The sequence below is a fragment of the Manacus vitellinus genome, unplaced genomic scaffold (assembly GCF_001715985.3).
Source record: "Manacus vitellinus isolate BGI_N305 unplaced genomic scaffold, ASM171598v3 scaffold_21_pilon, whole genome shotgun sequence".
Classification (NCBI taxonomy): Eukaryota; Metazoa; Chordata; class Aves; order Passeriformes; family Pipridae; genus Manacus; species Manacus vitellinus.
Genome location: NW_021939546.1, coordinates 11,859,462 through 11,882,526, shown reverse-complemented (window position 1 = coordinate 11,882,526; position 23,065 = coordinate 11,859,462). Strand labels below are relative to the sequence as shown.

General features: G+C 40.6%; 1 protein-coding gene across 4 annotated transcripts; it reads right to left on the bottom strand.

Moving 5' to 3' along the window:
• Nucleotides 1–1,082: 1,082 nt before the first annotated feature.
• On the bottom strand, nt 1,083–23,000 carry MKNK1 (MAPK interacting serine/threonine kinase 1). 4 transcript variants are annotated; one of them, XM_018072244.2, is made up of 14 exons: nt 22,778–22,998; nt 20,142–20,246; nt 19,824–19,885; nt 16,763–16,861; nt 15,809–15,906; nt 14,267–14,346; nt 12,748–12,821; nt 10,085–10,189; nt 7,070–7,125; nt 6,420–6,515; nt 5,266–5,460; nt 4,516–4,680; nt 3,857–3,900; nt 1,083–2,940 (listed from the first exon to the last, which is right to left on the bottom strand). In XM_018072244.2, exons 4-14 carry the CDS (start codon nt 16,857–16,859, stop codon nt 2,712–2,714), a joined length of 1,239 nt encoding a protein of 412 aa, XP_017927733.2. In that variant the 5' UTR covers nt 16,860–16,861; nt 19,824–19,885; nt 20,142–20,246; nt 22,778–22,998; the 3' UTR covers nt 1,083–2,711. The 4 variants fall into 4 exon arrangements, with proteins under 4 accessions (XP_017927733.2, XP_017927734.2, XP_017927732.2 ...); XM_018072245.2 differs by lacking the exon at nt 19,824–19,885 and having other exon boundaries at nt 3,857–3,897; nt 22,778–23,000; XM_018072243.2 differs by lacking the exon at nt 19,824–19,885 and having other exon boundaries at nt 16,763–17,007.
• Nucleotides 23,001–23,065: the final 65 nt, after the last annotated feature.

The window sequence follows — 23,065 nt, the reverse complement described above, 5'->3', positions numbered from 1 at the left end:
CAGATGAGTTTGCAAGGATGTACCAGTGGGGAGTGAGGATGCTCTAACACAGATAGTGTGTGGAGGCAGCTGCTGGCAGCTGAGAGCAGCACAAGGGGCAGATGTGGCCCTGAGTCCTCAGCTAAAAGGTTTGTCAGAACCATCAGGCAAAGTTTAACTATTTAGTGCAAGTCCTGCTGGGCACCTCCAGCTTCACACCATTTCTCAAAATCCTTTGCACTGTACCCATCCAACAGCTGAAGTGTTCTCATGCAGGAGGAGGCTGCAAGCCCAGAGCCCTTGCTCACCTAGACTGCACCTCCCTCTGCTGAAGGCGATGGCACGAACATCCCTGAACTGAGGTTTTCTTTGGACATTTCACTCTCTCCTCCCATGGTCAGTTTTGAAAGGGGAAAGCAAATCTGGCTAGCAAGCCAGCTTCCTCCTCACTTTCCATGTTGGACTGTGGGGAGAGGGAGAGGAAAGGACTGACTGTCTGGACCAACAGCTCACCCAAGAGTATAGGAACACCAGCAGCTTCAGTCTTTGGTCCTTAACTTGCTCCCTGGGGTTACTTCTACCACCAATGAGAGGTAGTAGGCACAGAGCAGAGTCTGCAAAGGAGCACTTACCAGTGCTTGAATAAACCCACAAGACACTGACATCCCTGGGCAAGCAGTCCCTTTTTCCCACTTCCATGCTAATGGTGCTGCTGAGACTTCTGCAGTCTCAAAGGCTTCAGGCCTCCATCCAAGAGTACTTTGCATCGTACCACTGCTCCTGGCCAAGTTTCAGGATTTTTGCTCCATGCAGAAATCAAAGGGAAGAACATGAAATGTAACAGTGCAGATAAGTTCCTGAACTCAGTTAGCTCATCTCTTTTGAAGGTAAAAGGATCACAGGTTCCCTTTCAGCCCCCTCCATGCAGTCACAGCTTCATTTTACCACTGGAGACCAGAGACTGACAAATCAATAGAAGAGGGAGGTATGATTAGTCTTCAGACACTTAAATTGTCTTAAATCCAATGTCACACAGAGAAATAATTACCTTTTTTTCTGTGGAACCAAAAATTAAGAGGAAAAAAACACACGAAACTGCCAAATGTGTTAAATACATAACTTAGAGCATTTTAATATAAAAAGCAAAATACATTTCATAATTTTTCAACTGGCACAATGTATAAAAACTTTTAAATAACAACGTTAATATTAGTCACAAAATACAGCCTGTTGTATAAAAATAGCCATATGCACACTGATAAAAGATAATGTAAAACCACTCTGAATAGGCCATGCAAAGACATTCAGCTTTGACCTTTCAATTTCCAAGTGCTTGTTGCATCTGCTACTTTATTCCTTCTCATTCTGCTTGGGGGGGGGGGTTTGTGCTGGCACCTGGGAGCCTCCTCCTCACCACTCTGCACAAAAAGCCCTGGCAAAGGGTTTCAGAAAGGGCTGGCAAGTTAAGGTGCATCATGTTGGGCATCTTAGTGGCCCAGTTTTCACAGCTTATGTTTTAGAAAGTGTTCAACATCCACATCCTTCTCCATGGACACCTCCCCTTGGTCACTCAAAATCTTCAGCTTTTCAGCCAGAACCCTTCCAAATTGTTCCTGACTCCCAGTGCACCACAGTCCTAAAACTGGGAGCACAAATCCAGACACCCAGCCTGAGATCACTGCAGGAGGTAGAACGCAACAGCTGCAGCAACGTTTTTGTACAGATGTACCACTGCATTTGGCATTTCTAAATTATTCACACACCAAAATTCACTGAACTCTGTCCATTCACATTAGGAAGCCCAGGCAGGACACATAAAAGGTCACCGAGAAATACAAGTTTACAGAAAGGAAAGTATAACTTAGGATAGCCTTAATATAATAAAACCCCACATGAATATTAAAAAACCCACCTAATAGTAAATGCAAACTGTTACATAAACAGTCTGTTATACTGTGGTTATCAGAATTAAGAATGTAACTGTTTGACGGGGACATAATGAACATCAAATCCCAGAAAATGAAAAAAGAGATGATATGGAGCACATTTTAGTTGAGAGCAAAGAGATGTCAGATAAAAAACCCCACCCCTCCCAGTTTTCACTCCACATGCTGACACACAGTCTATCAACAACATAAAAAACTACCCCGTCCTCTTCATCTCTAGAAGCCTGAGCAATCCTTGCATCTTTACAGTATCATACTCATGCAATTTAAGCCCAGTAAAGGTAATGCAGACAGAGATCCACCCGGTCACCACCTTCGTTTCCTGAGTCTACAGAAAGAGAGAGGGGCACTGTTGGTTGAAAACAGTCCCTGCTGCTGACAGGAACAGCAGCACCTTCAGGATGTGCCATCAAGGAGAGCAGCCATTGGCAGGGAGAGGCTTGATGCTCTGCTAGGCAAAGCATTTTATTTCCTGATGTTTTCAAGTTTGCATTTTAAAGTGTGCTCTTCTAAGAAGAAAATGAGGAAAACTTAGTGATTTATCACCTCAGATAATACAGCAGCAAACCCATCTTCTGCAGTTTAAAAAGATCAGTTAAATTATCTTAATGCACTAAATCTGACAGGCAAAAAACATTCCCATAAAAAGCTGTCCCCTTAAAGTTACAAGTCACACCACAAGAGCGAGCTTCTAATCAAAGTGTCAGGAGCGGAGAAGCTTTTACCAGCGCTGAAAATCCAAATAAGAACACAGACTGATCTTGCCCTCTGCAGCAGGAGAGGAGTTCAGAAGGCTTTATGAGGAACTGGCTGGAAGTCACTGTTTTTGGTGGCATGTGCCATTGCCCTGCGCTTGGCGAGGCGGGACTTGGAGGGAGGGGAGAGTTTCATGGAGCACACGGCGTGGGCGACGCCGTCCTGCTCCGCGCTGAGCTCGCTCTCGTGCTGAGACAGCTGGCGGTTCAGGGCTATGGCCTCTGCAGCAAAGAGGGTCAGGTCTTTTGTGCTGCTGTTCCTGCCAAGGGAAAAGGAGGAAGCAGTTACAACACAGACCCAAGTCACTTCACCCGGTTACTCTCACACCAGAATAGCCGTTTCCCGGCAGGTTTGTTTCTCCTGTGGAAACATCGAACACAGCAGGCAAAATGACCACTTAATATTTGCATCTATCCTCACTGAGAGGAACAGCAATACAAGACAAACACTCTGGGGTTTTAGAAACAGCCACAGTTCCAGTCCTCCTTCTGCCAAGGACTTCCAATGTAAAACCCAGGAAGCCACCTGAGATGTCGTGATTAATTTCTATGTGTTATCCAAGGATGGGCTTATGGGGCAATACTGCTGTCGTTCTTCAGAGGACTGCAGGACCACTACAACTACACCTGTGGCTTGAGGAAATACATTTCTGACGGGAAGAACCACCTAGAATCACAAATGGCAGACATTGAAATAGAGATGTGTGACTCAGGCTCCCTGGCAAACAGAATCTGCCATCAAATCACTTCAAATGAGGCTTGTCCTGCTCACAGTTATGGATGCTGTGATTACCACCAAGTACAATGAAAGTCGGATCCAAGTCTGTTTATGATGGTTATTCACCCATCAGAAAGTCTCTTTGGATAACACACGCCTTTATGCCTTTTTCTCCCCCTCCTGGGCAGCAAACTGCCAAAAGCATCATTATTTCCTGTCTAAGATTCACACTGCACTGCAGGAATCCCCTCTAATGCTTTCCCCACAAACAAGCAAGATTAGATCATAAAGAAAATTCCGAGCTTCAATATTTCTGATGCTCTTAACAAAATTACTGCTGCACATTTGGGAAGTTCCATTCTCAATCAGGGATATTAACCCCCGATTTGTCAACTCCTAGCTCTCATCCATTCTTTCAGTAATTATTCCTGACCAAATTTACAGAAAATGAATCTCACCTTTGAAGAACTTGTGGGGTAGGCAATCCCCTTTCAGGAGCCTGCTAGAAGAAGCAGTTAAGAAAAGTTACTTACATATTAGAAAGCTTTCCCAAGAGAGTGACAAATCAGGTAATTCCCCAAATCTTTACAACTAACAGATATTGCACATAAATTAATTTACCATGGGCTTACAAATCCCTGTTTGTTTAAAAAACGTATTTCATAATCTGTTTCCCCTCACAAGATGATTTCACAGCTTGCAGGTACAAGACTACAGCTTTAGAAGCCCTCCAGAGGGTCTATTCCTTCTTTCCTGAACAGGAAACTGAAGCAAAAGAGGACACTGCTGTTCTTATAAAACTGTATCTACCAGCATTCTGCATTCCTGTATTAAAGAGTAACATAATAATCTGTGTACTGCAGAGCTTGGTATTCACAAGAAATCCATTTAAAATGCACAAAGCAATAATTAAGAAAACCCAAACCAAACACTTAAAGGTTGACAGACTCAACCAAATATTTGCCACATGGAAAGAATAAAGCCGCTGTGTATCATTTAATTAATCAAGATACAAGCACTAAAACACACAATGGATCTATTAGAAGTTCAGAGAACAGCTTGTTTGTCACTTTGCAAGAAGAATAACACTTAAAATAAGATGAAGGGGAATACGTACTCCTTGAACCCACGAATGTTGCAAGACTTGAGCAGCACTAAGTCGTTCTTTGGCGTCACAAACCAGCAGCTTTGAGATGAGATCTTTGGCCTCAGAGGATATATGCGACCAGTCCTTGTCAGGAAATTCATACTTGCCTTCCTGGATGCTCTCAAAAAGCTTGTTCTAGTGATGGAAAATTTTTTTTAATTGAAATACAACGTAACCAGAAGACTCCTCAGATGGAGGGTAAAAACTGAAATCATACAGTCTCCTTATGGAGGCAATGGAGAATGACAGGCAGCTCCACAATGATTCAGAGCATCCTAAGATGGACACAATACACTGTGTGCTGAAAATACCTTCCCCCTCCTGATCTCCCTCATAAGAGGGCAACTGAAGTACTCAGGTTTTAGAAAGAATAAGTTCAGGCCCTGCATGCTGACTCTCCTGGGGCTCAACCTTCATCAACCATAAACCAGATCAAGGATTACAGAACACAGGAGGGTTGCAGGGTGGGGGAGAGGATGAGGAGAAGCTCTGAGATCTCACAACAGGAGGAAAGAGAGGCAGTTGCCCGACTTTACTTTGGAAAATGACATCCCTCAGCTTCTATATTACCACCCTGACTTGTCAGTGACAGATCACGTCCCAGATAACTGCCTGGGTCACAGACACAGCTCTCCATTGTTGCCGTTATGGCAAGTCTTACACCCTATGCTCACAGGCAAACTCTGCTCTCCCCACATGCCCAGGACATGCACATTTCACCTGGCAAACTCTGCAGACTTCTCCTCTGTCCCAGCCACAGTCTGTGCCGCAGTTGCCCACAAAAGGGGGGTAACCACTGAGCATGATGTACAGGATCACTCCCAGGCTCCACAGATCACACCGCTTATCATAGAACGTGGCCTCCTCCATGAACACTTCCACCACTTCAGGTGCCATGTATTCTGCAGACCCACACTAGGAAACCAAATTCAAGCAACTTTTCAAAGGGAGGGTCACATCGAAACAAGACTCAGGTTTATCATTCTCTCTTTATTCCAACTGGACTGGTCTAAAAGCAGAATCAGGCATCAGAGACTACTGAAGTTTACTGCTACCTTTCACTGCTGGTCTGATTTTGTTAAGCCAAGTCCCAGCTGATGCATTCCTGCTAAGGAGTTGCCAAGAGCTTTGAAACATTTTGTGAGCACAGGAAAAAATTAACACATTTCAGGTGCAAATGTGTTTGCAGAGACCTAACAGAAGGCAAAGGAGTTCCTACTGTTCTTTAGCAGCATCATTACCTGTTCCATATGACTAGGATCCTCTAATACAAGGTCAAAATATTAATTTACATCTTTCAGGTTTTTAGATCTTCTCCATTAGTTATCAGAATTTCCAGAAAGTAAACAAGTGTATCACGGGCAGTGATTTCTGTAAGACTCCTGAACACTGTCAGATTTTTCTTTCACAGTAATGATAAAAGCATAGGACTGTAGTTTTTCAAACTAAAGTGTATTATAAAGGCACACACTGATTATAGAGCTTGCATTCCCCTTAGCTCATGGGTCTGAGCTACAGAACCCAAACATGGGGAAATGAACACAAACCTAGGGTTCAAACTCTGTCCATAAGCACACAAAAAGTGTGCATGAAAAGCTTCCTCATTTGATTGTGTAAGGGATGAGCAGGACCAACGTGTCCCTTGTTGGCCAACAGGAGAATTAATAAGGTGAGCTCCTGTGCTTCTGTATATTTGTTCTATGACTGGGAAAGCAAGACAGTATTTATCACATGTACACACTCACTTGAAATGAACTATCTACCACTGGGTGTAGTGGCAGTAAGCCCTTTGGAAGCTCTCCTCTGGAGGTAAGAAAAATTGGTTTATTGTAGAACAAAACCAAAAAAGCACAAAGCCACAGCAGGCCTCTCACCGGCGTTGTTAATTCAGGAGTAGTTATTGGAGTACATGCACTGTTCAGCTTCACCCCACTACCAAGATCGAAGTCACATATTTTTACTGGTGATATCTAAAAGACAAAACAATAAGAGGTCAGGAAGACTGTTATTAATGCAATATATATGAATATCCCATGTAGAAAGTGGAAGATCCTAGGACAGAACACAAGTACCTAATGAAACCCAGTCTCTCACAGCTATCTTCCACTCATTCCATTCACCTCCTCTGCCCACACTGCCAGCATCTGATCCTGCTGCATTATTTTTTTATTTCATTAGGCAAGTGTCAGTACACACCAGGGCACTTTGGGAACTGGACACATAATGTGACCAGCTGCCCTGCAAATGTTGCTTGTCCATGTGGGCAGTGGCTCAGAACAGATGAGGTGATAGGCTGTAATTGCCATGACCCTTCTAAGGCCAGTTGGCTTTTTATCTCTCAGCCAGATGTTGACATTTTCACAGCTCAAAGAAGAATTTAGTCTCTTTTAAGCTTCAGTTCTGTTACATTTCGTTGACGTTCAATAATGAGTTCGAAAGTTTTCAAGAAGAGAAAGACACAAGGACTGTTTTTGGAAACCAAGTTAAAAAAACACAGCAGAAGGTTAAGAGACCAGAGCAGCACCTTTTCTGGAGATTCACACAGGATGTTTTCAGGCTTCAGGTCCCTGTGAGCAATACCTAAACAGAGAGTACAAATGTATATCAGAGAGGATACTCTGCTGTTTTATTTCTCACAACTTCTCTTTATTAGAAGGTGGTCTGGGAAGTATTCTAGGTCTGAGCATGCTACACACACCTGCCCTCTTAAATATAATAATTTAATTGTATCTGTTAAAAGTCACTGTTGTATCCTGCTATACCTTTATCATACTTAACTGCACATGAGAGTCTGTCAAGCAAATAAGAACCTGCTAACACTGGAACTTCTTGGCTTAGCCCAAATTAATTATGTTAATTAAAACCAGATTATTAAGATGACTAACCTGTAGGAAAGTTTACTTGTTTACACAGTTTAATCAAAAGATTTTTGTGCCTTTTACATTAAAGTCCTTCTTTCCAGATGGATCAACTGGTGGTTTGCTGAACTCCTACCAGCACAGACAATATCTGAGACATTTTGCCCCACAAAAAAACCCCCTGAGTTCCCAGATGAAAATATCCCTTTGATGTACACACTCACTGCTGAAGGAAAAGAAAAATTAAAGGTTCAGTTGGAGATGAAGAAGAAAAGCTAAAACTAAACAACCAAAGGACCTCCTCATTCATCTGCTATCAGAATAGGCAAACCTAAGAGGGAAGCACAAAGTTATCCATGTAATTCACATGCAAAGGTGGTTCTGTGTTGTCAAAGCAGTTCTTCAAATGCCTAAACACACAATTTCTGGTAGTTCTCCATTTAAGTGGAAGGTAGAAAATGAGAGGCAAAAAAAAATCAAATCAAATGAGCAACTTGGCTGTAATTTAACTGCACTCTAGCCTTGATTTAAAAAATTACACTCCAAGCACACCTCATACTACTTCAGAGTACGAGAAAGAAAATCTCATCAAACTCTAGGTAAGGGAGTTCTTAATGTCTTTTCTTGAGCACAGTCCACAAGACATGACTTCAAACATAACAGGAAAGGAATTGGAGCGTTCCTAATGACGCAGCTCACGTTGCTCCGGCACAGAAGACGGCACAATGAATCCATCAAGATGGCCTGTGCTGACATTTACAGCAACAAGGCTGACAAAACTCCCCAACAGTTGGCTTGGCTTGCCAAAAACATCTTTTTGTATCGTTGTGTGAATTCAAATGCCCGATTATGTAACATTTTATTTCGCTGCTGCACGCAGCGCTGAGAAAACAACTGCCTTCAAACACTCCTCCAGCGGATTATTAGCAATAAAGCACACACGTCCCAAGTGGGTGTAAGGCAGCATTATCATCCAGCTGAGTTTTAAACTACCCCTGGCAAAAGAATTAGTTGTCCTCGCTCAAATTTTTTTTTTTTAAAGCATTTAGCTGTAGCACTTCACCATTAAGCTGTGCAATAAAACTGCTTTAATTTCCTGTTTACTTCAGTGTTCTGTGTGCTACTTACTAATTATTTTAATGTCACACGGAAGAACCATAACGAGAACAAGAAAATGAAAGGGGACGTTGCTGTAGCCCATTCTGCAAGCCATGTCCCCTCTGCCCCACTTCACAGCAAAAAACAAGAAGGCAGATTGCTGCTCTACAGCCATTTTAATGAATCACTCTTGTCTTGTCTGGGGAAAGGGGAATTAAAACTAAAACCTGAGAGAGAACTACAGAAAGGTATTAGCTGAGTCAATGTTAAACTTCCTTGAACAGGGTACCTGGACTTTCAGCTGTTAAGAAACCCTAACACATCCAATAAGAATTTCTCTATAGGTTCAGCCTAAGTTTGATCTTCCTTATCTGCCCCATATCTCAAAGTCAAAATCTTCTAAACAGAGGTATTCAAAGAGTACCTTCTCTGAAGATTTAAAGTTGATTTATCACACAGACAGGTTATGAAGATTACCAAAAATCTTAGTCCAAACTAAGGTTGATTTCACATTCAAACTAACTTCTCCTAACAGTCACAACATGTGACAAGATCCATATTTCTCAGGTTTACCACTTTATTCCCTATGCATTGCTACACTTTTCTTCTAAATGGGTTCAACCTGCTGAGGTACCAGTGCTGTGATTCCAACTTAGCACATAAGCAGTCCTGTGACATACAAGCACAGACTGCAACTGAACATTCATGGAACTGGGGCCAGTATTAAATAACTTAGGCAGCAAATGCAGATCTGCTGAGATCTACCTGTCTAATCAGAATGGCAAAATACAGGAGGAGAAAAAATGTATCAAAACAAATAACCAGTAAACATAGTCTCCAACTACATGCCATTCTACTCAGAGGGAGTCACTGTGACATTAAGTGAAGCTGCAAGGCCAAATAATCATGACATAGGAAAGGCTTCAAAGGGATCCATCACACCGAACACGAACATATACTCTGGGATGACCATAACACACAGGAATTTTGAAATGAAACAAAAGTACTCTCAAGTAGAAAAAGTAGGAGGAAAACACTTTAACATGAAAAAACCTTCTACAAACAGAATTGCTTTTAAATCTAAGCAAATTCCAAAAGAAACGAGGACAGCTTCAAACAAGGACTATGGGGTTCACTGTAGGTCTCTCAATTTAACAGTGGGGGGTCTAAATGTGGAGACCAAAAGCTACTGTAAACAAATGGGTCTTGTAACCAGCAGAAGGTCTGAATAAATACAGCAAAGTATCTCTGTAAACCTGAAAGAGGAGGAAATTAAAAAGAACATTAGCTCCCTTTTGAATAACCTTTACATGGTGGCTTAGGTTACAAGAACAAGCAAACAGACTCAACCCTAATATTAATTCTCCCTGGATGCTGATTTAACTTTTCTTTTTGAAAAGCCTATACCATCCTAACACAGGCAATTACTTAAAATACCACATTATGAAAATAATATTATAGAGTAAAACAGCTTAAGTCATCTGGCATTGCTGCTAGCAAAGGCTGACTACTTACAGATAAATGTGCTTCATAACCTAAGTGTACAATACCAACTAGTAAGGAGGGAGGCAGCCTCCTCTTACCTTTTGTATGAAGAAAATCCAGAGCAGAGGCAATGTCTCTCACCACTTTGCTGGCTTCTCGCTCGTTGAAGTGCTTCCTCTTCTGTATATGGGCCAGGATTGAACCTGTCAGAGCAACAGGTGAATGGGAAAACCTCAGCATGAATCCTGAACTAGTTCCAAGTATCACAGAGCCATAACCTCATTTCTCATATTTTGTAACAGCCTTTCGCAGCAGGCAACTTCTGAGGACCAAACAGGGGAATGACTAAGAAGAAAAAGGTCCAGCTGAGCAGCTTCAACACTTAAGTGTGCTAGAACACAATCTTGAAACAGTGTGGCTCTCTAGAAGAAGCACAGCATGAGAGGCAATCATTTTTTACTGCCCCAGCACATGACTGGTCTGTTTTCCACACACTGGGACAGTAGAGACTTGCCAATAGTCCTAGTAAAACTCAAACATCAGCTAAGGAGGTACATGAGCACTTCAGCAAAACCCAACCTACCCCAGGTCACGGGTGGCCATGCTCAGTCAAACTCTCCTCATTTTGTCACCATTGAAACCCTGCCCTGAAAGTCAAGTACACACATTTTGTGCCTCAACAGCATCAAACTAAAAAGAGATTCAGCCTTTAAAGACACATTAAAATTTCCCACTGACATCAAGGCAAGGTTCACACACTGACTTAAGTGAAAATTTGCCCAGAGATATGAAATCTGACAAAGGACATCTCTAATTGGAACACAGTGAAGGGCTGGTAGTTTGCAGGCAGAGCCCCACTGGTGTCTCTTTAGCAAAGAATAAAGGGAGGTTTGATTCCTTATCTGCCTTAAGTGAATTCATTCAATCTTCTCAAAAGATTAAAAATGTCTTTAAAAAACTGATTATGTGTAGTCCACAGAGATCCAAGACCCCTAAATAGCCTTACTACTGCCTTTCATTTTCTTACTGAGAAAGGTATTTTGTAAAAGCAATCAGGCAGAGAAATTCAAGAAGTAACTGCCACTTATTATTAGCCCCAGTACATGAAACATTTTCTCTCTCAGGTGATTTCATTTTTATTCTTGGGTTCTAGATGTGGAAGGAAATATCCCATTGGGTAATTCCTATTCTTATAACATCAATGCTATTGCCACTCCTCCTCAGCAAGGATTCAGAAAGGGAAAGGAAAGACAGTCAAAAAGAAGAGAGATGACTGCTGTGCCAGATGGGTGGAGGAAGGCCCCTTTACATCTGGTTATTAGATTTCAAATATAAAAAGTTTCCCTTGCCAAAAAAAAACACTTTCTTTTTTGCTAAAGATTTCTTAAAGTACAGACTTCAAAGGGTTTTTCTGGTACAGTTGTTCTTTGAACCTTTAGAAAGCAGTAACAGTTTTTCAGTGTTTCCATCCCTGTGGAAAAGACTCCACACTTTGCATGAAACAATCCTGAGCCACCTGAAGTGCTCATTTCACTCAGCAGGTTTATTTCAAATTACCTTTGTGAATAGAGCTGATGTCCAAACTCTCTCAGATAAGAATTATATCAATATCAATGGAAACATATTCTACTGACTTTATATTCAGCCCACACAGAGAATTCTCACAAAGAAAGAATAGCAGGGCACTCCTGCCACAGTTGTTCCCACCTCTCCAGCATTCAGAGAAAACATTACATAGCACTTCCCAAAACACATTTTAGAGGGAAAAAAAGGGGGGAAATACTTTAAAGGCATGCAAGTTCAGTATAATCAGCTGGATTTCAACTCTTTCAGTTATAAAATGCTGTCAGACAAGGACATTAAAGGGATTCTGCATATCACAGAGATAAAAGCGGAGCAGAGCTCCTTCGGTTACCAAAGCTACAGGAAGGCAAAGTTGAAAATGAAACGCCCAAATTATGCTCTAACACTGTAAGTAACACCAGTCTTACTCCTTTAAAAACAGTTCTCCATCTATGCAGAAAGAATTTTTATTTGTTGCACAGTTTGCTACTGAAAACCTTCTTGACCAGAGACAATAGACGATGTTCTCAGGACAGAACTGCACTCCTTTAGAAGCTCTGTTTTTCTTTGAAGGGTTGGCCATGCTTAACTCATGGTCTTGCACAGCCATGCAATTAGTGGGTACTGTAATTATATTCAATGCAGACAAATGTGAGAAAGTCCATGAAGTGCTTGATGCAGGTTTCTCATTCCCCAGGTGAGTGTTAAGTGCTGGAGCTCAGTGACCACTCTTGCTCAGGTGATGGGCCCTCAAACACCCACAAGCACAATTACAGCAACCCCAGGGAGGAGCAAGATGATTTTCCTAACAGTGCTCCACGAGTTTCAGCAAAAGGAGTCAATTCTACATGAAGGGAAAATGCTACTGGAGTATATAAATGCTGTACTAGGATCATGCATAATACCTGACATACTGTGTGTCTCCCCTTGCCTGAAGGGTCTGTGACCTACTAACCATATTTCAAACCTTCCACTTTACCAGAGCTGACATTTCCATCACTTAACTACAGAAAGGGATTGCAAATGCATGACCAGACCCATCAATATTCAAGAGTAACCACACTTTGAGCTTCGTATAATGTTTCCTCTACTTCTTGTCTTCAAATTCTCAAGCATTTTAAAAAAAGCTCTTTACTTGCTTCTCTAAAACACTGAGACAAACAGGACTAAAATGATTCAATGAACAAAAGCACAGTACCTCCTCGCAGCTTCTCAAAGACAAGGTAGTATCTTGTGTCATCTTCAAAAAATTCTATTAACTCCAAAATGTTCCTTGAAAAAAAAAAAGAAACAACAACAAAAAAAAGGGAAATAGAAGAAACAAGCAGTGAGTGTACACACAGAAATAAAGAGTTTCAGCATGGATAATTAGGAAGTGCCAGAAGTAATCAAAAATAAAAGTTCTAGTTAAACAAGTTGCTTTGGTTGCCCACGGCATTAAAACCACATTTCCAACTCACACTTAAATTTAAGTGCGGGAAACAGGCCAAACACCAAAATCAGACAGGATTGTGAGATTCTGCTGCTGCTCAATTGACAGGAAGATAATTAGTAATAGGTTGTATTTAATAATTTAAAACATTGCATTTGTGCCGAAGGCAGTGATAAAAAAAATAAAAATTAAATTGGCATTCTTTCTCTCTGGAAATCACAAAGCAAAACACACAGGGCTCAAAGGAGACAGGCATCTGCCAACAGGTTATTAAATCCAGCACCTTAGTTGCCATTTTTAGACTAACTCCTGTTCAGCTCACGTAAAGTCTTTGCAGCACAAACACCTCATGTTTCCTTGAGAATGTCAAACGTGTAAGTCAGAATTTTCTACACTTAATAGTACATACAAAACCCAAATTCTGCATGTGTTTTACATGAGCTTTCCATCAGTTATGTAGTGGATAACCATATGCTCTTAACCTCACAAGAGAACAGACATAATCTGCTCCTCTACAGCACAACAAAAACCCATGAGTTTGGTAAACAAGTTTGGTTTTAAATTATTTCTGTACGTTATGTTATGAATTTGTCAAAAAAGGCTCAATTAAACTGCACAATTGTAATACAGATAACAGCTGTTGTATACATTCTAGATTAACAGCCACACCTAAAAGTAGCTTCAGAATTGGCTTAAACTCATCACAGAGCTCTCAGAGCACGCTGCCAGTGCCTGCACAGTTTTACCCACTCCTCAGACACGAGTAGCAGCTTTAAAGTTGCTTCATCCTGTGGCTACATGAAGTCAGCACACATCAAAATGAGAACCAAATTAGCTTTTGGCTGATCTAAGAGTTCCAGTGCAAAAGCAGAAAGGCTGACACAGAGAGAAGGATGAGCCACACATTAGGGAAAGGTATGGCAAGACCTCCTTTCAAAAGCAGCTGCTATCAGGTCAGCTTTTGCTGATGGTGAAATCGCAGGGGAGAGAGTCAAAATGTTAATTCCTCATTTGGACAAAAGCCACTCATCACTGAGACACATCCAGGCTACACTGACCTGGCTGCTAATTGAGTTATATAAATTTTAATCTGTAAATAGTTGCCCTAAATTCCACAGGTAAAAGAAGGGAAAATTCTTATTTTGAATAGGTCAAATCTAAATTTCAATCATTTTTAAGGAGACCACTGCAAAGGTTCTAACCACGCCACACATAAGAGGTTTAAAAATTAGAAAAAAAAAAAAATTAAGATACTTTAAAGAAACAAAGACAGAACTACACTTACTTGTTACCCTGACACTGGTACAGCGTTTCTATTTCACGAAAAACCCGACTCCGACTATGCCCAGCATTTTTTTCAATGATCTGTGAAAAGAGTTAAGATCTCATATTTGAAAAACGACTGCAGGAACTATGCATGAAGCTCTGGAATTAGGTAACTGCTCCAAGGTTTGAACCTCAGGCATGCCCACCAGAGATAAATAGTCCACCTTTGTTTGTTTAATTTCTCAACTGGTGTTTATTTACAGAGCAGGGTAGAGTCAGCAGAGCTCTGGAAGGCATTTGAAGAACAAGAGAAATCGGGACAGGAAGAGAAGAAAGGAACTAAATTCACGTGTTACACAGCCACTGACCAGTTACCACAAGCTTTTTCTTGCATCATTTTAACTCTGCAATGTGCAGAACAGGATATCCTTTTGAGTTCTAATAAAAATAGATTCGAGTCACATCAGACACTGAACAGCCAGAAAAGAAGAGATTTGTCATTATAAGCATTTAAGCAAAAGGTACCAAATTCACTACAAAACAAGAGTTTGGTTGATAGTGCAAACTTTATGGAGACCCAATAATAGAGCTAAATGTATTAAAGAAAACATACATTCAGTCTCAGAGCCCTTCAGAAGTCACCTTCCTTCACACAGTCCTCAGGCTGAAAGGGGACAAGAACGAGGGCTTTCCACAGAGGCCAAGACTGAATGATTGCTACATAAACTGAAAGCTCATGACATTACCACAAGTATCACCACCATCTACATCCAGTATCAGTGTCTTATTTTTACACCCTGACTTCTCTGGTGCAGAACAGGCAACCATTCACTGATACTTCATGGGACTTGGTATTTGATCACATCAAATTCAGAATGCAGTGGTTTGTTTATTTCAGACTTGCAACTTCAACAATTTTATGAAGTACAGACAAAATTATAGCATCTATAGAACCATACTTTTAAAGGCAATTAAAATGTTGTGCCTATGGTTTTTGAATAATATTGAACATAAAGCTTCCCTACTGCTATTATTTGTGTTTGTAATTAAATGGGGGACTCAGGATAACCACAAATCTGTAAGTGAGCCCCAACACTTAACAAAATGATATTACAGAAGACTCACCTCTATCTAAAATTAAGAGGCAGCTTTACATGAAGTAGTGGCAGTAACTGATGCTCTCTAAACTCAGAGCAGCACCTAAAAGCTTGCATTGTTTGGTAGGCCATGCTGTACAATGACTCACCCTCTCCTTTCATAAGAAGAGATAAAGGTGGGACTAAAACCAAAGGAAAAAGGAAAGCTTGCCCTGAGATCACACATCATACAGTGATTTACTGTTTGTGACTTCTGTCTGCAGCTGTACAACAGTTCACTCTGGAGGCACAACACTTAAGATGACAGGTTATCTCAACAGTTATAAAAACAGGCTCATTTCAAGCATTAAAAATTTCCTAAAAGGTTTTGCTATTACCCACTCTGTTACAGGTTTTCACTGAGATACGAGGAGGGAGAAGACATGTTACAGACAGAAGTGATGCTGCTTTTACTCTGTACTTACTTTCACTGCATATTCCTTCCCAGTTTGGAGGCTGACAGCACCCTGAACTTTAGCATATGCTCCCTCACCAAGCAGCTCAGCAGTCAGCTTGTACAAGTCTGCCAAAGAAAGCCAGCAGAAAGGACACATTTCAGGGAATAATGTCAAGACAAGCATCTGATAAGCATCCTCCAGATTTATGCAGTATTAAAGTAGGTATGCCAGTCCTAACTATGCTTAACTTTTCACTTCCCTCTTTCAAATTCCAGAAAAATTAAAATTAAACTTCATTCCAGCATCAAAATTGCAAGTCTGTTCATACAAGAAATGTTTAATATCTCAGCAATTGCTAGGACCTCAGCCAACTTCCCTGTCTTTATGTAAAACTCAGAAAGAATTTTTTTCAGGTGGAAAACATTTCATTCCTTGATCAAACAAATGCCTATCATACAAAATCTATTTGCAGAGATAGTGTTTTAAGTACAACTTAAATTTGAACATTTAAACCTAGAAGAATTTAAGGTTTAAACCTAGAGGGCTGCTACCAGCTTTATTTGCAATGTACCTGACAATGCTACTTGCCCAGCAAGAAGTTTTATACTGATCAGTTTTGTCTAACTGAACTATATTTTACTTACAATGCATCACATTATTTGTGCTCACAACAATTCAATCATTTTGACATCAGCACTGTTCCTGCCCATAAAGCCCCACGCAAACAAACAAAAAAACCCCCAACAAACAAAACCACCCAAACCCACATCAAAACAGATTATGAACAGGACTCAGAATTCACCACTAAGAGGGGAGGGAAAAAAAAAAAAGAAACTGAAGGCCAGAACATGGGGGATAAGGAAAAACAGAAGTGTCAGCTCATAATGTTTGCCAAAAAGCAATGTTTAGCTAACAAAACTCAAACAAATAGTAGAGGCAAAGCAGACTACTACAATTTAAAGCTTATAAATTGCCACCAACCTTCAAACTTCCCAGGGACGTGATCTGTGGCTCTGGTTCTTTTTTTCTTTTTCCTTTTCCCACTGTCTGTTATGGGGACAGGCTGACTGCTGACCATCTCTGGCAGAACATAGAGGTGACTTTAACAATCTATTGTTAGGAGAAAAAGCACATGCTCTCGTGTGTTTATTTTCTTATCTATCCAAAAGTTTCTCTGCTTGTCTTCATCACAGGCTGACACCTCCCCTCTAAATATCAGAGGAAACCTAAAAAGACAATTTGGGTGCTAATTAATAGTTCTGGGGAGGTTTGACGAACTAATGTAAAACCAGGAGGAAACAACAATGCATCTGTACTGAAACCTCCTCTCCCAGCACAGTAAGACAAAGCACAGGAATAATCGCATCAACAACCACCACGAACTACCCACAACAGAACACATGCCCTGATACCAGACAGGATTTACAGCCCTCCCAAGAGCATTGGTCTCTGAGCTATTTTATGCTTTCACAAATACATTTTTTTCTAATCAGCTTAAGAAAATGAGCCTTCAAAACAGCAGGAAGGTGTGGGGAGGTTTCAAACCACACAGAGAAAACACAACCACAGGAGTTAACAGGTCAGAGGAGCAATCTAGGTCAGTTCATGCTGCCAAATGGCCAGAAAGAAAACCATTTCTCACAGAACCATAATGTGCATTTCTAAACCACAGATCAGTGGATAATTTACACTCCAAAGCAAGCAGTGTTTATGGCATCTAGATAATTTTTTCCCCCCTACATTACTAGCTGCAGATACTACAAGAGCTTAGTCAGAGATAACAATTCACTGATGGAAGATAATAAAGCAAAAAAAAAAAAACAACCATCCCCATATTGTTATTGAAGGCCTAAATAAAAACATTGCCATACACTTTGTATAGGTAACCAATCTCCAGAAAGGCTAAATGATTCCACACTACTCTCACACAAGCACTTCACCACACCAGTCACATCCTGCCAAGTTGGCCCTAACAGTTTAAAATCTCAGCTCTAAATCTTCAAGGCAGCAGCAAAGTGCTGCTAAGACATTTCACAGCCAGGAGGATTTCTGAGTGAATTCAGTATTAAAGATCTCATACCACAGAAAAAACTAAATCCATAGAAACAGTGTAATTATGAGAACACTGGTAATGAAAGAAGAGCAAGCCCTAAAAACAAGAATGACAAAAACACTTCATCAATTCTCTTTTAAGAGACTGTGAACAGCAGGTTTTCCACCTTTCACTGTTTCTAAAGTGCTCTAAGTAAAACAGTAAAACACAGGAGAAACTTCATGGCAGAAAACATTACACAACAATCTACCAATCCATGAAATACTTTTTCTTTACTCTGTTGCATTTTTCTTGTCAATATCTGTCAGTAACAGCTACTGTGAGTGTCACTTGGAACTCACATGCCTGAAAATTTAAGACAAACTTATTTTGAAAGTCCTTTCCCCTTGACAATAGTAAACCCTCATTTTCAAGTCTTAGGCAGAATGTGTTCAGAAATCATCATGATGGATGTCATATGTGACTTCTTAAACACAGTAATATAAAAGCAAGTTTTACCAACTTCTGAAGAAATAGCTTCTTTTTAACTCAAACTGACACACATATAGCTTCAAATTTTAACACAAAAAGAAGGCTAGCATTACAGAGCTCTCCTCTTTTTCAGTTCAGCCTGCCTTAGAAGTTATTCAGAACTGGGATTGAAATGACACATGAAGCTGCTCAGAGATAGGGCTGTTCTGCTTGAAGGAGCTGATGGATTTCCACAAGGTGTCAAACAAGTCATTTTAATGACCTGACTTTCTCCAAGTCACACCTTGACAGGTTCTATTCTATTTCAAGTATCACGGTTTCAGAGCTTGTAATAGACTAAAAATTAGCAAAAAAACAGCATGTGAATCCTGTGTCTTAGAACAGCTGACATATTTTTTCACAACTGACTCCTGCATTCTGCCAGTTGGCTATGATATTTACAGTCAGCTGTATAATAGCTCACTACATTATTTCAATTCTCTTTAGTCTGACTCAATTCCTGAATTACAGAGAACTGCTTCCCTGAAACCAGGAAGTTTACTACTCTTGTATACAGAAACCAAATTACTGAAAAGTTAATGTTTTTAACCTACAGTCTTGGCCAAATTTGCTATCTGACTAAAGATATGAAATGTCTGCTGTATTACATTTTTATTGTTCTGGTCTGCTACTTCACATCACTGTGTAGTTCACTTCTGTCAACACAGCTTTTCCTTTAAAGGTATCACAGCTTCCCTCTCATTACTCACTTTATTACAATGAACAAGTACTTAAGCAACAGCTGGCAGTACAAGAAAATGTCCTCAGCACAGCCAAACTCTTTAGAGATTTTTCAAGCTTTCAAAGAAATGCTTTTTTTTTCCTGTGACTGTATAACCAAAGAGTTTCTGGTGACACTGAAAGACAGTGTGCCCCAACCATCCAAGCAATGCTGAGGTGCTTTGCACACTGCAGGAGTACTGCTGGTGACAAGGACGCTGTGGGCTCTGAAGCAGCTCACCCTGCCAGACAGAGAGCTCAGAGTCTGGATGAACTGCTCTGGAGGGAAACGGCCCATGGGCACGAGAGGTCCAAGATGAATGTCCAACTGTTGTCACTTTACAAGCACTGAACACCTGCTTCCACCAAAACCACCTTGCCCACCCACTTTAAAATCCACTGTGGATGAGTTGCAGGGAGGTAGGAGAAGAACACTACTCGGTATTCAGAGAAAACTACCAAAATCTTTGATAAAAAGCATTTCTTGCATCCCTCTTGACCATAGCCATCAGACTGTTCTCCAAGAACTGACTGGCTGACTTGCAGTCTGACAAGAGCTGAAGAAAAAGGGAACTGTTCAAATTCTGATCTGTTCTTCTCCAGTCAGTTTAGGATTATTGCTCACAGTGTAACGCAACCCAGTAAAATCCACACTGTAAGCAAAAAGGGAACAAGTTTCTGTCTTAGCTGCAGTTTTGTTGAAGGCCTGAATTTTATTATAATCATTGTAATTCACTGTTGAGGCAATATTTAACATACACATTATTCAGAGGCTGTGTGGGAAGGCAGTTACTGCCTTTCCCTCTTGCTGGAAAGAAGACCTGCAAACAAAGCCAAGAGAAGAAGAAAAGGAACAATTACCACACGTTTCCGTTCATCCAGACCTCAAATCATCTTTCATCTTGCTTCCTAACGCTCCAGATACACACATGCCAAAATCCACTACCCAGATGTAACTCCCCTCTCACTCTAACCTGCTTCCTAAAGGAAGCAAAAGTATATTTGGAAGATAAGCACACATGTACAGGAAGCACTTGGAGAACACAGTACAGGTGCCTTTTTCTATTAAGATGATACCTTGCTTGTGTGTCTGAATTCAATGGAAGAAAGCAGTTTAAGCAGAGTCTGGGTATTACCACCCACTTCAAAACTTGGTCTTGCCTGAGCCAGGTTGTTCTGCACCTGAAAAGAAACACAGCCACACATTCAGAAATCACATAAACATCATTATATATGCTCAGGTCTCAGGACATGGCAAGGACCTGTTGTGCTGGGCTTCACATGAGCACACAGCAGGGGCACACCCCTGCATTAAAGACCTTACAACTTTAAAGTATAGTGTTATTTCCAGCACTCCCCTAATTTCAACTGTCTTGCAAAAGCAGTGAAGGGATTTACTGTGTTCACTAGTTCCTGTTGTTGTACCATTGGAGAACCAAATGATTTTAGATATAAGTTACAGAATTACTCTTAATGGACAAGAATTATCATAGTCCTAACCCAGATCAACACTCTGCCAAGACAGAGCACAATGACTGCAGCCATAAAGGTATCAAGTGAAAGCATATCTTGAAATTGGTCTTAAAGGTATCCAAACAGGGTCCAACAGACTAGGAGCACGAGAAAGTATTTTCCACAGCTGAAATCAAACCCCTTGATTCCAAACACATGATCCTCACATTTCAAATGTAAAAATGCCTGCTCAGAACTCAAAAAAGTTAAGCCACTTTAAAGTTTCAGACATCCAGAGTTTGGGACAAAGAAGTAAAATGGAAATAGACTTCAGTCTAATTTTCCTCCCGACTCAGTGTCTTGCATTGTTCTTGGACCCTCCCTTCTCCATCAACACTTTGATTTCTGTAGATGTGGCTCATAATGAAACAGAACTCACTCATATTACAAAAACTGGCCAGTTGCAGGAAGCTCAGAACAACCCAAGCTACCTTTACTAAGTAACTACATAGTGATTGATTGTGCTTGTAAAAGTTACACATCAGGAGAGATAGAATTTGAAGAGGACGAATGCCCAATTCTTTATGACAGTCCTGTGTCAAATCAAGAGACAGATTTTATACTTATTGTGTATTGCATTAAGTATATTGATTTCAAATGTAAGAAGTGAGTACCCTTACTTCACCTTTGCACTGCTTTGCCACAATTCATCCTTAGCTGTCAGAGTCACCTTCTCATCCCACCTAAATTAAAACTTTTAGTTTCATTTAATCTGAATTCTCCATGAAGGGAGAGGAACTTAAAACCATTCCAACATCTTCTCAGTAATATACAGGAGCATCAGCATTTCAAAATGAACACCTGAAATTCTTCTCAATGATTACTACTAGGGAAGCAGGGAGAACATTAGTGGAGAGGAGAGCACACAGCACTCCCTTCCCTCTCCTGTAGGAGAAAACAGCATATTTTAACACACATGCTGTGCACGTGAGATCTTCTCCTGAAGCCTGCCTATATTTCCCCAGGCACACATGCCTTTCTTTAAAATCATTAGCTATCATTCAGAAAGAACTGTTATCATCCCCACTTAAAGACAAGGGCAAACAACAGAAGTGTCCTGACCCAGCTATGAGTTAACAAGCAAGGGTAACAAATTAGAACTGAAGGTGGCTTAAAATCACCCTGTGATCTTTTTAATTGTCCTTGTTCAAGGACAACACGCCTCCAAGACAGCCACATGGATGAGAGGATATAACAGGGTGTATTTCACTGGGCTATCAAACAAATGAGTGGTGAGCCTTGTCAGGAACAACATGGAATAACAACTGATTATTGCATGAAAAACCATCTTCTCTCCTTCCACAGTCAGTAGAGTGAAACAGGATATTTAATGCTACTGACCACTGGCAGACAGTTCATAGTTAAGAGTTTCCAGCACAGTGCAGCAGGAACTTGGCAGCAAAATCATTTTAAACTCCATCACACATATTCCAAAGGAGAAAACTTCTTGCAATAGTAGTTTGACTGAAGTACTTAAAACTTCACCAACTCCTAGAGCACTTTTAAATCAGGAGATACACAATTTAAGTTAAGTTCTGAGAGCCACTTACTAGACAGCAAGCTGCTTACTCTCTTCTATGTCTGACAACAATAACTCTTAGAAGACTGTCTCTCAATTAGCTCCTCTAACCCCACACAGCTTCCTTGCTGGTCTAAACCAAAGAGAAAAACTTCTCAGAAGACAACTTTTAATTTCATACAGATGCAAGATAAGCATTTCCTGCTCTTGCTCCACACCCCATAAACGATCCCTCAGATAATCACATTTGTCACTGGGAAAAAAGCTACACAACATACACCCATATTAGCAAGCAGCCTTGTCTAGAGAAGTTAATCTAACTAAAGCATTTGTGAAGTTTAAAGCAAGACTGATTGTTCTTCGTTTTCCCTTCCTCTGGACTTTCAACTCTAAAATTAATAGTCATTAAACTCCACTGCACTGTCTCATTTGATGTCACATAAAATTTATACCAGTGTTTTAACATTTGTTACCAGGAAGGTACTGAAAGGTGAGAGAAAGTTCCTCACAGCTGTAAACACCTTTTTGAAAGCATTAGGGACTACAGATAGAGCATTCATATCATGAAATAACGTCACAGAATCATTTTGGTTGGAAAAGACCTTTAAGATCACCGTCAAGAAACTTTCAAGTGTCAAGGGCACCCAAACCTGGGAGGCTGCCAATGGCAAAAACCAAATACCTTTAGCAACAGAAGAGGTTCAGCTCTGCAAGTGTGTTTTGCCTTGCTTCCATCCAGCACCGGGAAGGCATGAAGAGGAGCTCTGTTTTGGGTAGGAAAACAACAACAAAAAAAAAGTTATCAGAATACACACCAGTCTTTCTGAGCTCATTGTGAGACATAAAATCGCGCACGGTAAGGAGGCTTTTAGAAGCCGTAAAGGCTCATAAAAGGGAAAACAAACAAACAAACAAACAAAAAAAAGAGAAACAAAACAAAACAAAAAAATCACAACAAACAACCCCGGCG